A 14735-nucleotide genomic window follows, 5' to 3' on the forward strand; every position below is an offset into this window, starting at 1 on the left:
GGTTCTGAGATAGTGACAAGCCTAGCTGATTGGAGGAATAAGAATAAGGCCAGTGTGGCTAGAGCGTGGTGATTAAAGGGCCAGTGACGGAAAGGAGGTTGGGGAGAAGACTTGATGCAGATCATACAGGGTGTTACGATAAGGGACTTTGGACTTCATTTTAAGTTTGTTGGAAACCACTGAATACTTTTAAGCATGTTAAGGAGTAACATGATCAGATTTACATTACAATCTATTACAGAGTAATAGATTACTCTGGCTTGTGGAGAATGTGGAAGGACAGAGTGGAAATGTTTTCAGTTTAGGATGTTATTACACTAATCCAGAGAGGGATAATGCACTGGTAAGTGGTGACAGTGGTTATGGAAAGAAGGGGATGAGATTTATTTTGAAAAAAGAACAGACGGAATTCCCTGGTGGTCCAGTGGTTAGGACTTAATGCTTTCACTGCCAAGGACTGGGGTTCAATCCCTGGTCGGGAAACTAAGATCCCAGAAGCCGCGCGGTGCGGCCAAAAAAGAAAGAAAGAAAAAAGAATAGAATTTAATGAGGAATGATGGAAAGAGGTGTTTCTGGGTTTGATCAGCTGGATGCAAGTAGGTGTTATTTACCAAGATGACCAGTGTCTGGAGGAGTCCTACCAATCGTTTGAAAAAGAATTTGACTTGGGGCTTCCCTGGTGGCGCAGTGGTTGAGAATCTGCCTGTCAATGCAGGGGACACGGGTTCGAGCCCTGGTCTGGGAAGATCCCACATGCCGCAGAGCAACTAGGCCCGTGAGCCACAACTACTGAGCCTGCGCGTCTGGAGCCTGTGCTCCGCAACAAGAGAGGCCGCGATAGTGAGAGGCCCATGCACCCCGATGAAGAGTGGCCCCCGCTTGCCACAACTAGAGAAAGCCCTCGCACAGAAACGAAGACCCAACACAGCCAAAAATTAATTAATTTTTTTAAAAAAATTTAAAAAAAAAGAATTTGACTTGGCTTGCTGAATTCAATATTAAACCTTTTGAAACTGAACTGCAAGAAATTGATGTCAGGAAGATCCGATTTTAGGAGAATTTATCATTAGCTGAATGGAGTTAGTGGTATGCAATGTCTGTAGAGGTAGTGAAGGAATTTTCTGTACTATAGGCAGTCCTAACTGGACTCATGTAGGACCGTTACATGACACAGAAGTTCAACCTTTTCATTGAGGAGAGATCAAACCATCTTTTAGCAGGTTAAATTCTTTATTGAATGAGAAGAGGTACAACTAATTAAAATAAAACTTTTCAAGGTTATAGACAGGGAATTCCCTGGCGGTCCAGTGGTTAGGACTTCACACTCTCGCCGAGGGCCCAGGTTCAATCCCTGCTCGGGGAACTAAATTCCCACAAGCCGCACAGGGAGGCCAAAAAAACAAAACCAAAAAATGTATAGACAGAAAATATGTATCTTAAAATAATTTCATTCCTGTAGTTTTTTGTTTGTTGTTCTTGTTTTTTGGTCATGCTGCGAAGCTTGTGGGATTGAACCCAGGCCCTCAGCAGTGAAAGCATGGAGTCCTAACCGCTATACCGCCAGGGAATTCCCTGTTTCTTGTAATAGTTTGAAAAGAGCTTATCGTTTCTTTCTGACTGTAAAAATAATACAAGCTAATTGCCAAAAATCCTGAAAAGAAAAATATAAATAAGAAAAATCACCTATAATTTCATCACCCCAATAGATCACATTTTAGAATAAGTTCTTTCATCCTTTTAACTCTACACAAATATGTGTATGCATACTTTTTAAAAAAATGTTACATAAAGGTTTACGGCTCGCTTTTTTCATTTAAAAAACAATATTATGAATTTATTTCTGTATCAATAACCGTGGGATGAAAAGTCTTTAAGTGAAATCTGGAGTCAGATTATCTGGGTTAGAATCCTTCCTATAGTACTTTCTTGCTGAGAAAGTGTAGTAGTGTGATAGAAATGTAATAGTAACTAATGTTTATAGCTGTTAGGAGGATTAAATGAGATAATATAAAGTGCATAGTTCAAAATGTGGCATATAGTTAAGAGCCCATTTAATTTAATCATTTGCTCAACAGATATTTATTTAGCATCTACTGTGTGCATTATTGTTGCACTGGGATACAGTATTGAATGAAATAGAGAAAGTAAGGTAGAGAAAAATAAAATATAAAGTGTTAAGTTATATTAAGTATAACGTAAAAACAGTTTATATTAAATAATTTATAAATAAAATAGAAAAAAATAATAAAATAGAGGAAAAAACCCGTTGCCACATGAAACTTATGCTCCAGTGGGAGAATGTGGTATAATAAATAAAAACTATTTGGTCTTTGTTCCCAGTTCTTGGCACAGAGCTCCTAAAACCCTTGAAATTTCCTGTGTGATGGGCGTGTCTTTATTCTTAAAGCCCCTCTTTGGATCACACCTGGATTTACGCTAATGAGGTGACTTAGATTGGGGTTTCTAGTAAACAATATATAGGTAAATAAGTAAATATATGAAGTGTGTTAGATAATGAAAATGTCAAGAAGAAAAAATGGAGCAGAGGAAGGCAATAAGGAATATTTTTTAGGGGAGGGTTGCTGAAATCTTACATAGGTTGTCCAGGGAGAAGATGCATGAAAAGATGACTTTTGAGTTAAGAACTGAAGGGAGAGCCAACTATGTGACTAACTCGACAGGCAGGAATAAACAGCAGTGCAAAGTCCTTGAGGTGAGGGCCTGCCAGGTGTGTTCCAGGAACAGAAAGGGGGATGCGGTGGTGGGAGCAGAGAGGAGGAAGGGGAACTTAGTGGTGGATCAATTCGGAGAGGTGATAAAGAGCCAGGGAGGGCTTTCTCTGTCATCGTTGTTAGGACGTTGACTTTTATTGTGAGAGTAGCCATTGGAGGGTTTTGAGCAGAGGAGTGATGAGATCTGACTGGCTTTAATAGAGCAGATTCAGGGAGAGAAGTTAGGACGCAGTTGTAAAAATCCACATATAGATGATGGTGACTTAGAATAGGGTGGTGCAGTGGGGAAGCTGAAAAGTATAAAATTCTGGGTATATGCTTACTTGTTTCATGTCTGCGAAATATTTCATTTTTGTGGTGGTATCATTTGTGCAGCCACTCCCCTATTGGACATTTCTAGCTTTCCACAAATTTTCATATATTTTGATGAAAACTGTCTTCTGTGCATATGCAAGCATAGATCATTACTTACTAGATTATTTCCTTGGAATAAATCCCTAGAAGTTAGATTGCTCGAATGCTGAAATGTATGTATTTTTAATACTTTTGCTGTATATAACCCCTATACTATCCTGAAGGGATATACCAGTTTTCTTCCTACCAGCAATACTCTGAGTATTTATAATTTTTAATGTATAGTTTTGATATACGGTGTATATTTAACTTTTTACAATACCCAATCCTGACAATAACAAGTTTTTTTTCTGTTTTTATTTTAAAAAGGACTACTTATTTTCAACTTCTATCTTTTTATAGGTTACAGTTCCTCTGAGTCATCTCATCAATGCCTTCCATTCACCGAAAAACACATCTATTTCTGTCAGTGCATCAATTTCTCAAAACCAGCATCGAGATGTAGTGTCTGAGCATGAGGCTCCCAGCAATGAGGTAATAGTTTTTACCCTGGGTGTGTGAGAAAGTTTTTTTAGTTTAGTACATTGTAAACATGCCTGAAATAGCTTTCTATGTTTAGGCATTTGTAACAGGGTGATTTCTGTCTTCAGCTTAATCTCCCTTAATCTCCCTTTTACGTTTAAAGATGTCCAACTCTGGCTTTGTTGTACATATAGAAATATTACTTTATTTTATTTTTAACATTTAATTTATAAAAAATTTCATGTGGCAGTGTATTGGTATTCACTTCCTACGTTACTGCTTGTAACGTTTAGATATTCTTTTGTGTTGCTTCTGTGGTAGCAGGGAACCTACAGTTAACTACAGTTAACTCCATAATTCCCATAATTCTCAGGAAAGATAGAATAGCAAGAAGTTATCATCTACTGCCTTATAGGAGCTATCAGTGTAATTGAACAATTAGAATATAGATACCTGAAAGTGAAATGTATAAGCTATGAAACCATACTTTGAGTATTCAGAGAATTATAAAATCATTGTGGCCTAGGATATAGCGAATTCCCAACCTAGGAACCTTGTGTTTACAAGATTCATTAATAAGATAGTTGCTTGTAGCTCAGAATACGTTTTTCATAGTAAACATTATAATCTACAGTTAAGTTTCTCAGAAGCCTCTTTAACCATAAATAGCTTATGTTCTTAGTCCTGATATGAGGGGCTATGGCAAAGGACAGTAGAGGAGGAGTTGAAAAAAAGTTTGCGGGACTTCCCTGGTGGCCCAGTGGTTAAGACTCCATGCTTCCAATGCGGGGGGCCCGGGTTCGATCCCCGTTTGGGGAACTACAATCCCACATGCCATGTGGCGCAGCCAAAAAAAAAAAAGTCTGCTTTTGGTGGGGGTGGGATGGGGGGTGGTTGTGAGGTGAGTCTTGGGATACAATTTTACTTAGATGAAAAGTTTGTCTTTATGCTTTCTTTTTTTTTTTTTCTTTTTTAATTAATTTATTTATTTATTTTTGGCTTCATTGGGTCTTTGTTGCTGCGCGCAGGCTTCCTCTAGTTGCGGCGAGCGGGGGCTACTATTCCTTGCGGTGGGCGGGCTTCTCATTGCGATGGCTTCTCTTGTTGCAGAGCATGGGCTCTAGGCATGCGGGTTTCAGTAGTTGTGGCACATGGGCTCAGTAGTTGTGGCTCGTGGGCTCTAGAGAACAGGCTCAGTAGTTGTGGCGCACGTGCTTAGTTGCTCCGCGGCATGTGGGATCTTCCCGGACCAGGGTTTGAACCCGTGTCCCCTGCACTGGCAGGCGGATTCTTTTTTTTTTTTTTAAGTATTTATTTATTTATTTATGGCTGTGTTGGGTCTTCGTTTCTGTGCTAGGGCTTTCTCTAGTTGTGGCAAGCGGGGGCCACTCTTCATCGCAGTGCGCGGGCCTCTCACTATTGTGGCCTCTCTTGTTGCGGAGCACAGGCTCCAGACGCGCAGGCTCAGTAATCGTGGCTCACTGGCCCAGCTGCTCCGCGGCACGTGGAATCTTCCCAGACCAGGGCTCGAACCCGTGTCCCCTGCATTGGCAGGCAGATTCTCAACCACTGCGCCACCAGGGAAGCCCTGGCAGGTGGATTCTTAACCACTGTGCCACCAGGGAAGCCCCTGTGCTTTCCTTTTATATTTTCTGCCAAATTCCTATTGCCTCTGTCTATAGGCAATCCATTCTTGTCTTCTGTTGACACCCTTCTTCCAAGTTACAGCCCGAGAGCTTTCCTAATGATAAGACTGCATGTATCAAAATTGCTACATGCAGTAATATTATGTTCATTTTAGAAATTTTGGAAAATATTGTGTAGGTAGAAGAAATTAAATTAACCTATGATCCTGCTTCTCTTTTTCTCACTTGTACTTTGATATTTTATAATAGTTGGATCATACTGTATATGCTGATTTAGATTTTGCTTGATCATTTAATAGTCTTAAGAACTTTTTATTCCATACATTTTCTTTATTTTTAATGACTTTCAGAGTGTTCATTTTATGATGTTCTATTGTTGGAAATTGTTTCCAATTTTTTGCTGCTCTAAACAACTCCATTTGTACTCTCCGTGGTGCTAAATGTTTGACTATTTCATCAAGTGAAATGGCTAGGTCAGTAGTGAAGTACATTTTGAGGGCTTGAAAAGTAGCTAAACTCTAGAAGCCAGTGCTGAGCTTAAGACTAATGGTCTCAAATACAGAATTGGTGTCTTATCCTCTGATTTACCTTCATTATTCCTATGGTTTATCATTGATGACTGTTTGTTATTGCTTCACAAACATTTTCATTCTTCTTAAGCATCCTCCATCATCTCTACTCGCACTTCCTTTGCTCTGAGGTTACATTGCTTTCATCAGGTCTTGCTCATCCAAACACCCACTTCACAGCGCAAGCAAAAAACTTTCAACTTCCTTCAAGCTACTGACTTCTTTTCCTGTTGCTTTCAGACTTCTTGAAAAAGTAGTACTCTGAACTTAATATCTATTCTTGCTAAACTTTTATTCATACTACATCCCATTGTAGTTTGGCTACTACTTTTACCATTTTATAGACTTGTTTTGGTATATTTTGTTGACTTCCTTAGCAGTAAGTACAGGCCTTTTTAAAAATCCACATCTTTTTCATCTTTTCCTTAGCATTTGACCTTGCTGAACATCCACTTCTTTCAAAATACTTTCATAAATTGAGTGATACTACATTGATGGGGTTTTTTTTTTCTCTTTCTGTTTTGCTGGGCTTTTTTATTGCCAGCCTTTTACATAGTGTGTGTACATTTATCTGTAATCTAATTTTCATTTTGCATAGTCTCCCAGATTGCATATCTTAATGTCTATATATATTTATATGCTGATAACTCCCAAATCTATCTCCAACTCTAAAGTATCTCTAAAGTTTTAAAGTAGTTATCTGGTGGCTTATTAAAATACCCCTCTGGATAGGCTCCAAGGACCTCGAAATTAAGATGTCTAAAACTGAGCTGCTTCCCCAGATTCCAGTGTAGTTGATCTTAGGGTGGTTTTAGCCTCTCTTCATCAGTCTGGGTCCAACCAAGAGAGAGAGACCACATAGTCATTTGAACAGTGAATGTTTAATATAAAAAATATATAATTTTTAGTTAATATTTTAAAAACCCTGGTCTAATAGGGGATTAGAATAACTAGGGATTGGCTAGTAATAAGTAAAGAAAATTCAAATATATAGGACTTGTGGATTCAAGAAGCAGCTAATCCTCCCAGGACTGAGAGCTTCCCAGGAAGAGTTCTCCACCCCTGGGCTGTTCTGAGGTTGTTGGAGAGGGCATGGCCTTGGCTCACTGAATGGCACAGGAGTCACTGGTGCCGTGCCAGCTGAACCTGATGGAAATCTGCCCCCTTGGGTACCAGGAGAAGCTGTTCATGGCGATGTGTGTTACTGGAAAAGCTGCTGGGTACTGCTGGCAACTGTGCACTGTAGGAGCCAGGCTTTGGAGAAGCTGCACGAGTGGCAGGAACCACTCCTGGAGAAACCATGGGTGTTAAGTTGCACACAGGAGCCTGCTGAGTGAACACAATAGCCTGAACCAGGAGCAGAAACTCCTCCTACAGTGTCTCTCCAGTGCCCTCTACTGACAGCTTAATGTTCTAGCCAACAAAGGAAAAATATTTAAAGGGCCCAGATCCATGAACATGGAGCCAAAAAAAGGATGAAGAGGACCTAAGAGACAACAAATCAATAACCAGCACATCCATCCAGAACCCTTCTCCCTCACAATCCCTATACTTTACTGGTTTCTTCAAATGTCTGTTGTCTGTGACTTGGTATTTGCATCCTTCTTAGTCAGGGCTCGGTTCGGGTTCATACCATTTTTCTCTTGTTACATTAGCCTTGTGTTCTCCAGCTTATCATCTTTGTCTTCTATTTTCTTCCTATAAAACAAAACTAATGATATTAGCTACAGAATTAAATTCAAACAAGGCTCTTCACAATATGGCCATAGCCCATCTTTCTAGTGCTTTCTTCGGTCACTAAACTTTTCACTGCATCTCAAACATTCCAAGCCCTTTGATGACTTTTTGTTTGCCCTTTTCCCCAAGGTTTCTGCCCCCATCATTAGTGAATTAAGTGTTACTTCAGTGAAGCCTTATCACTTAGGAAATTAGTTGTTGTGTTCTCTTATGACTTTTCAAAACATATCTCTGTAATAGCAGTTACCTTATTGTATGATAATTATCATATTCATATGTACCTTATTTCTCTTTATGTTCCTAGGACTTGATACTCAATATATAAGGGGCATAAATTTCTGTCTTAGTTAAAAATCTGCATTTCCCTTTGTATTATAAATAGACTTTTTGGTTTCCCCATTTTAAAAGATAAAATATCTTTGTAGCTCTTGAATATTGTAGTCCTTCTGATTCCATTATAATTATGTGCTTTATATTCTACAGTTTTTATTACCTTAAAAAGCACCTTTTAAGTATTTTATTTCATCCTGCCTTTATCTTACTGTATATCCTAGGATATGTAGATGAGCAAGGCGTCATCTCTTCCATTGATCCATATTATCTTGTTGTGAAATAGGCAGGATATATTTTGTAGTCATTTTCCTAATGAGGAAAGGGATTCTAAGGATATGAATGACTTGTCACAAAGCTAATATTTGACAAACTCCTGAACATCAATCCAGAGCTATGTAATCCGGGGATCTGACTACACCAGTCATAAAAAGTTGATGCTTTACTTGGTCTGTTTATTTTTGCTCTCCTTACTTGAAGTTTTAGCTGTTTGGGGCTTGTCCTTAGTGTCTCCCTGTCAGCTCATTTGGACAAGAAAATAGCTCACCCCTATCCTATTTCTAGTTATTTTAGAACTGTTTTAAGGTGAGTGTATTTTCTTGACTGGTTTTCACACATCTTCTACTTTGTTTAATTTCCCTCCTTATTAGAAGTTAGATATGGCTAACTTAACAGAACCTTTCAGTTCAAATAAGAATCTCAGCAATTCTTTATTGGATGGGCTTTTGTTTATGGTCTTTAGGGACTGGAGGAAGCTTTAAAGCTCCATAGACTGGTGATACTATTGGGAATATGATTTTCTTAACCTGTCAAACCTCACATGACTGACCTCAGTAAAACTAGAACTAGAAAAATATTCATACAAATTTATTTTTTAAATATTTGAAAGAAACAGGGAATCAATACATTTGTTAGATTTTAAAAATTCACATTGTTTCAATTGATAAGTACTCTTCAAGCTAAATAGCTTGATAATAATGCTTACTTGAGATAAACAGCAAGGACCTACTGTATAGCACAGGGAACTGTATTCAATATCTTGTAATAACTTGTAATGAAAAATAATCTGAAAAAGAATACATGTATTTATACATATATAAGTGTATGTATATGTAACTGAATCACTGCTGTATACCTGAAACATTGTACATCAACTATATGTCAGTAAAAAAATAAAAATTAAAAAATAGTAATGCTTACTTGGTTGAATTAATCTTTTACAGCCTATACTTAACTTAAGGGACCTTGGATTATCTGAATTAAAAATTGGACAAATTGATCAACTGGTAGACAGTCTACTTCCTGGAATTTGTAAGGACAAGAACGTTTCTTCCCATTGGCATACATCTCATGTATCTGCACAGTCCTTCTTTGAAAATAAATATGGTAAGTTAATATATTTTGTGTTCCAATGAAGGTAAGCCATTCCAGTACTATTGATAATTTAATTGATACCACTTATTAATACACCTCTGGTTTCCAGTGTTTCATTACATTGTTGATTAGAGGTTTTTTGTTTTTTTTTTTTTTGATTAGAGTTTTGAAATTGTCTCTAGGAAATAGTAATTTTTTGTTTCTCCATGCTCTTAGCTAAAAGTAACTTTAGCTAGACATATATATTTTTACCTCTTGGTTTGAATTTAATTTCATTGGCAGCTATATTTGTATATCATATAAAAAAAGATAATCCAATGGACAAGTGATAGACAGTAATGTGATGAAGAAATGTGATTAAATTTGCAATGCTTTTAGATAAAAATATCAAAAAGCAGAGTCATATATGGACAAATGAAAGGCAAAACTCATTTTGGTTTTTCTAATATTCGGTAAAATTATTTGTTGTATTTCATGACTTTTTTGTTTGTTTGACAGTTAGAAAATTTACTTTTTATAATTTCCCTCCAGGTTGCTTAGATATATTTAGTACTTTACGTTCCTCTTGCTTGTACAGACAACATTCAAGAACTCTTAAAAGAATTTGTTCAGATCTTCAGTACTGGCCAGGTATGAAGCAACAGTTGTATTTATTTTGAAAAAAATAATAGATTTATTTAATCTATTCAGATTTGTCTTTCTTAATGATATTAATGATTAGAAGCATTCATCTGTAGCTCACAGTAGAACTTGGAGAATATTTGGAATCAACTAGTTTGGGTATATCTGTGTAATTTTTAACCTGGGAAATATAACTAGATTTTGAATGTGAGTGACAAGTGCCACAGTAAAGGAAACTCTAGGGAGCTCACCTGTAGCTGCTCCAAAACAATTAAGCACATTTGTTTACTTCTCTCATTTTCAAAATCCCATTGCAATGACAAAAAAAGGTAAAAATGAGAAAAATTCAGGGCAGCAGCAGAGCGGTTTTGTAAATGGACCAGAAATTTGATGACTTTCTGGAACTTGTAAAGTAGATGAAACCCCATTGATGTCAAAATCCAATATGTATTCATTCATATTTATTTAATATCAGGCACTACTGATAGGTGTTAGGCGAGAGTGATAGTTATGTAACTGAAAAAGCTATATGTTATCAACCCTCATGACGCTTATAGTAGAGTGACATGAAAGAGGTGTGTAATGCTAATTCCAGTAGAACTTAGGAAAAATCCCCAAGTTCTCAGTCAATAATAGTGAGCTCTGGGGTAGATGATTTAGTGAAACAGTTGAAAGATTGCGAAAAGCGGGCCAATCACAGAACAGATCTGGCTTGCAACTTTTAGACAAAAGAACACATTTGTAGTAAGGTGTCCGTGTGTGTATGTTGAAAGGGGACTTCTGGTTTGAGGGTTGATGCCAAAGAGAGAAACAAGATAGTAACCCAGGTTGCTTTGGACTTGAATCATACACTAAAGGTACCCGCTCATTTACCATAAGTCCAAGTTTTGTAGTCTAAATATATTTACCACAAGTCCATGTTTTGTAGTCTAAATATATTTACCACTTTGATAGTTTTGAGGACACCTGTCTGCAGTCAGTACTGATCACTATATTCTTCTTTACAAATACAAATGATTTGCAAGAATCTCCACATGTTTGAGGAAAATTTATAGCATGAAGGAGAGGCACCAGGTTGGGCAAAGAAATCTCTTTTGTAGTTCTTTGAAGAAATGGTTAATGTAGAAGACAGAAGAATACTTAAGAAGGATGATACACTCATTTTTAAATATTCAAGGAAGAAAAAATCTGAGCATGTATTAGGGTATAAAAAAATGTTAATAACTTTTCAAAAAGTTATAACTCAAAGGTCATATTCTCTGATCATATGATAAAACTGAAGTCAAATAATAGAAAAGATACCTTAAAAAAATTCCTAAATATGTGGAAATTTTTAAAGATACTTTTCTAAGTATCTTGTGGGTGAAGGGAATAGAAAACAAATTACAGACAATTATTCCTGAACCACAATGAAAATCTGCATATCTGAATTTTTGGGTTGAGGACAAACTCAAGCTGAAGGCATTGTATGAATTTTAGGAAATGAGGAAGATGGGAAATAAATTGATTAAATATTTATTTTTAGAATTCTTTAAAAGAACGTGAGAAATTAATATGGATAAGACACATTAAATTAAGTGAATATAATGGCAAGAAATGGTTTACTTAATTAAATCAAGAATAAATTTAAGTTTAAGAAATTAACCACATTTAAGAAATGATGAGGGGCTTCCCTGGTGGCGCAGTGGTTGAGAATCTGCCTGCCAATGCAGGGGACACGGGTTCGAGCCCTGGTCTGGGAAGATCCCACATGCCACGGAGCAACTAGGCCCGTGAGCCACAATTACTGAGCCTGCGCGTCTGGAGCCTGTGCTCCGCAACAAGAGAGGCCGCGATAGTGAGAGGCCCACGCACCGCGATGAAGAGTGGCCCCCACTTGCCGCAACTAGAGAAAGACCTCGTACAGAAACGAAGACCCAACACAGCCATAAATTAATTAATTAAAAAAAAAAAAATATTTAAAAAGAAATGATGAGAAAATACAGTGTTAGAAGTGAAAAGTGGGAACTGTCACAGATAATGAAGATTTTTAAATTATAATGTATATAATTTTATATTGTAAATAAAAATATGTTGAAACAGATAATTATTTGAGTTATAAATTATTAGCAAAATTGACCCAGGAAGAGATAAGACAATAACTGTAAAATTTGAAAGATAGTATCTTTCGAATATAATCTCTTTGCCCCAAAGGCACTAGGCTCAGATGGTTTTATGGCTGTATTCTGTTTTCCAAGGTCAGGAGTCTTCCTGTTATTTAAAACCTTTTTTTTTTTTTTTTAATTTATTTTATTTATTTATTTATGGCTGTGTTGGGTCTTCGTTTCTGTGCGAGGGCTTTCTCTAGTTTCCGCAAGTGGGGGCCACTCTTCATCGCGGTGTGCGGGCCTCTCACTATCGTGGCCTCTCTTGTTGCGGAGCACGGGCTCCAGACGCACAGGCTCAGTAATTGTGGCTCACGGGCCTAGTTGCTACGCGGCATGTGGGATCTTCCCAGACCAGGGCTTGAACCCGTGTCCCCTGCATTGGCAGGCAGATTCTCAGCCGCTGCGTTAAAACTTTTTTAATAAAGGGAAAGATAGACTAGGCTTCCCTGTTTATTCCATGAGATTACTGATACTAAAATATTAGTACAAAAAAGAATACAATAGATTAATTTCACTTAATATAGATATAGAAATCCTAAGTAAAGTCTGAAAAAGCACATATAGAAATATCCTAAAAAATATGATTAAGGAATACAAGAATGATTTAACATTAGGAAGTATGTTAATTTATCATGTTAATTGATAAGATAAGAAAAGGATTATTATTTGTGTATGATAAAAAAGCATGTGATATATCCTAATTATTATGCTTCCTAAAAACTTGTAGAATAGATACTTTTAAAATTTCTGAAGTGTATCTGTTTCTCATTAATATGAGAAACAGGATGTCTAGTATCCTGTTTCTGTTCAGTAATTTGGAGATCTTGAAATGTCTGATTAAAAAGAAAAAGGAAGTTTTATATAAGTTAAAAGGGGCAAAATTATAATTAGGTGATACGATTGTTTACCAGAAAGTTCAATAAAATCAACTGAAAGGCTGCTCTGGTGCCATAGAAGATAAATGCATAAAAATCAATAGCTTTCTTATATCCTAGCAATAGGTTTTATTTACAGTTTGTTCAAAATCCATTAAACCTTGTATCCTGACAAGAAATATGCAACATGATATATATATACCCACACAGATGTATATATGTATGTGTATGAAACCTGACTGAAGGAAATAAAAGAAGAGCTGAGTAAAATAAAGTGAGAGAGTACTGCAGTCCTTTTCAGAAGAACTTAGTGTTCTAACATTATCAGTTTGCACCCAGATTTTCAGTGCAGCTCCAATCAAAACTCGAAACATTGGTTAGGAAAATAAAGAAGTTGATTTTAAACTTGGGCATAAAAAGGGAATCAGATTATTTTCTTACACCTTTAAAAAGTTCCAAAGAACTGAAAACAAGTAGAAGTATTAGATGAAGTCAGTAAACTGCCTTTAAAATCTTAGTGTGAGGATGAGACTCTTTAATCAAAGCACAGTGAAGGAAACACTAAAGATTAAAAGACATGGCTTCATTAACCTTACAGATTACTGTATCACTTAATTAAAAGACAAAGACATTAAAATAAATGTTTGAAATATACATGACTAAAAGTATATATAACATCCATATTCTGCAAATGAAAATGGAAAAATATGAAAGGTCATGAGTGCTCAATTCACTAAAATAAAAATAATCAATAAAAATTAAAAATGTTTTCAAAAATTTTCCTCATTTCTAATCTGAAATGCAAATTGAAACAAAATGTTACTTTCTGCCCATCAGATTTTGTACAAATGAAAAAGATTTTTATTTATATTCAGTGCTGCAAAGGATATGGAGGAAAGGACACATATTCATTGGCGGGTGTATAAATTCATGACAACATCCTTTTGGAGGACAGTTTCTTAGTGTTAAACAATTCAAGTCTCACAGTGTCACTTTTAGGAATGTAGTCTGTGTGTGGTGAAAGATAACATGTACAAGATTTTTAACTGCAGCATTATTTTTAGCAATAAAAACTAGGAAACAGCTAATGCCCATAGTAGGGAAGTAGTTGAGTAAATTACCATACCCTGATAAATTGGAAAACTGTAAACAGCCATTAAACTGAATGCACTGTCTGACCTGTTCTGAAAAATGTCCATGATAAATTGTTAAGGGAAAGAAGACAATTGCAAAAAATTATGTACTATTTTTATAGAAAGAGCATGTGTTAATACATAGAAGTACAGTCATGGAATTGTTCAGTTGGTTACTTCTGGAACACTTCAGCACACTTGTAATTAAAGTCATTAAAACGGGTTGAATCTGTAAATCACCTTTACTTTTTCTTGGTAATTTTAAAATGTAAAAACAACAACAAAGAACTGTGTTAAAAAAATAAGATAATAACTAGGATGTACGGGAATAGTGTCAGAGTTTTTATTCTTACGTACTTTCCGTGTAAAAATTTAAAATGAGAAGTAAATGTGATACTGTTTGATTCAGTTTTCGTACAGTCTCGGGGTTTTAAAACTTTAAAATCAAGGACACGACGTCTACAGTCCACTTCTGAAAGATTAGCAGAAACACAACATACAGCACCATCATTCGTGAAGGTAATTAGACCTTTTATGCTGTCGTTTGAAAAAGCAGTAATTTTCAAGTTATTAAAAAGAACCTTCAATATTTGATTTCTGTTGCTGACTAATAGATTTTCTTCCATCTTTCCACTTAGGATAAAGGATTAATATCCTGTGTAATCAGTATAGCTAGAACTTTCCTGGGTGCCAAG

At 36.3% G+C, this 14735-nt stretch overlaps 1 protein-coding gene across 1 annotated transcript in view; it reads left to right on the forward strand.

Moving 5' to 3' along the window:
• The window catches only part of YME1L1 (YME1 like 1 ATPase), a 37681-nt gene that overhangs the window by 1245 nt on the left and 21701 nt on the right, over positions 1-14735 (forward strand). Inside the window, exons 2-5 of the mRNA XM_007167398.2 lie at positions 3489-3620; positions 9114-9276; positions 9796-9894; positions 14450-14559. Coding sequence (XP_007167460.1) covers positions 3489-3620; positions 9114-9276; positions 9796-9894; positions 14450-14559 — 504 coding nt within the window. The remainder of the gene's footprint in view (positions 1-3488; positions 3621-9113; positions 9277-9795; positions 9895-14449; positions 14560-14735) is intronic.

Source organism: Balaenoptera acutorostrata, chromosome 3 (assembly GCF_949987535.1).
Source record: "Balaenoptera acutorostrata chromosome 3, mBalAcu1.1, whole genome shotgun sequence".
Classification (NCBI taxonomy): domain Eukaryota; kingdom Metazoa; phylum Chordata; class Mammalia; order Artiodactyla; family Balaenopteridae; genus Balaenoptera; species Balaenoptera acutorostrata.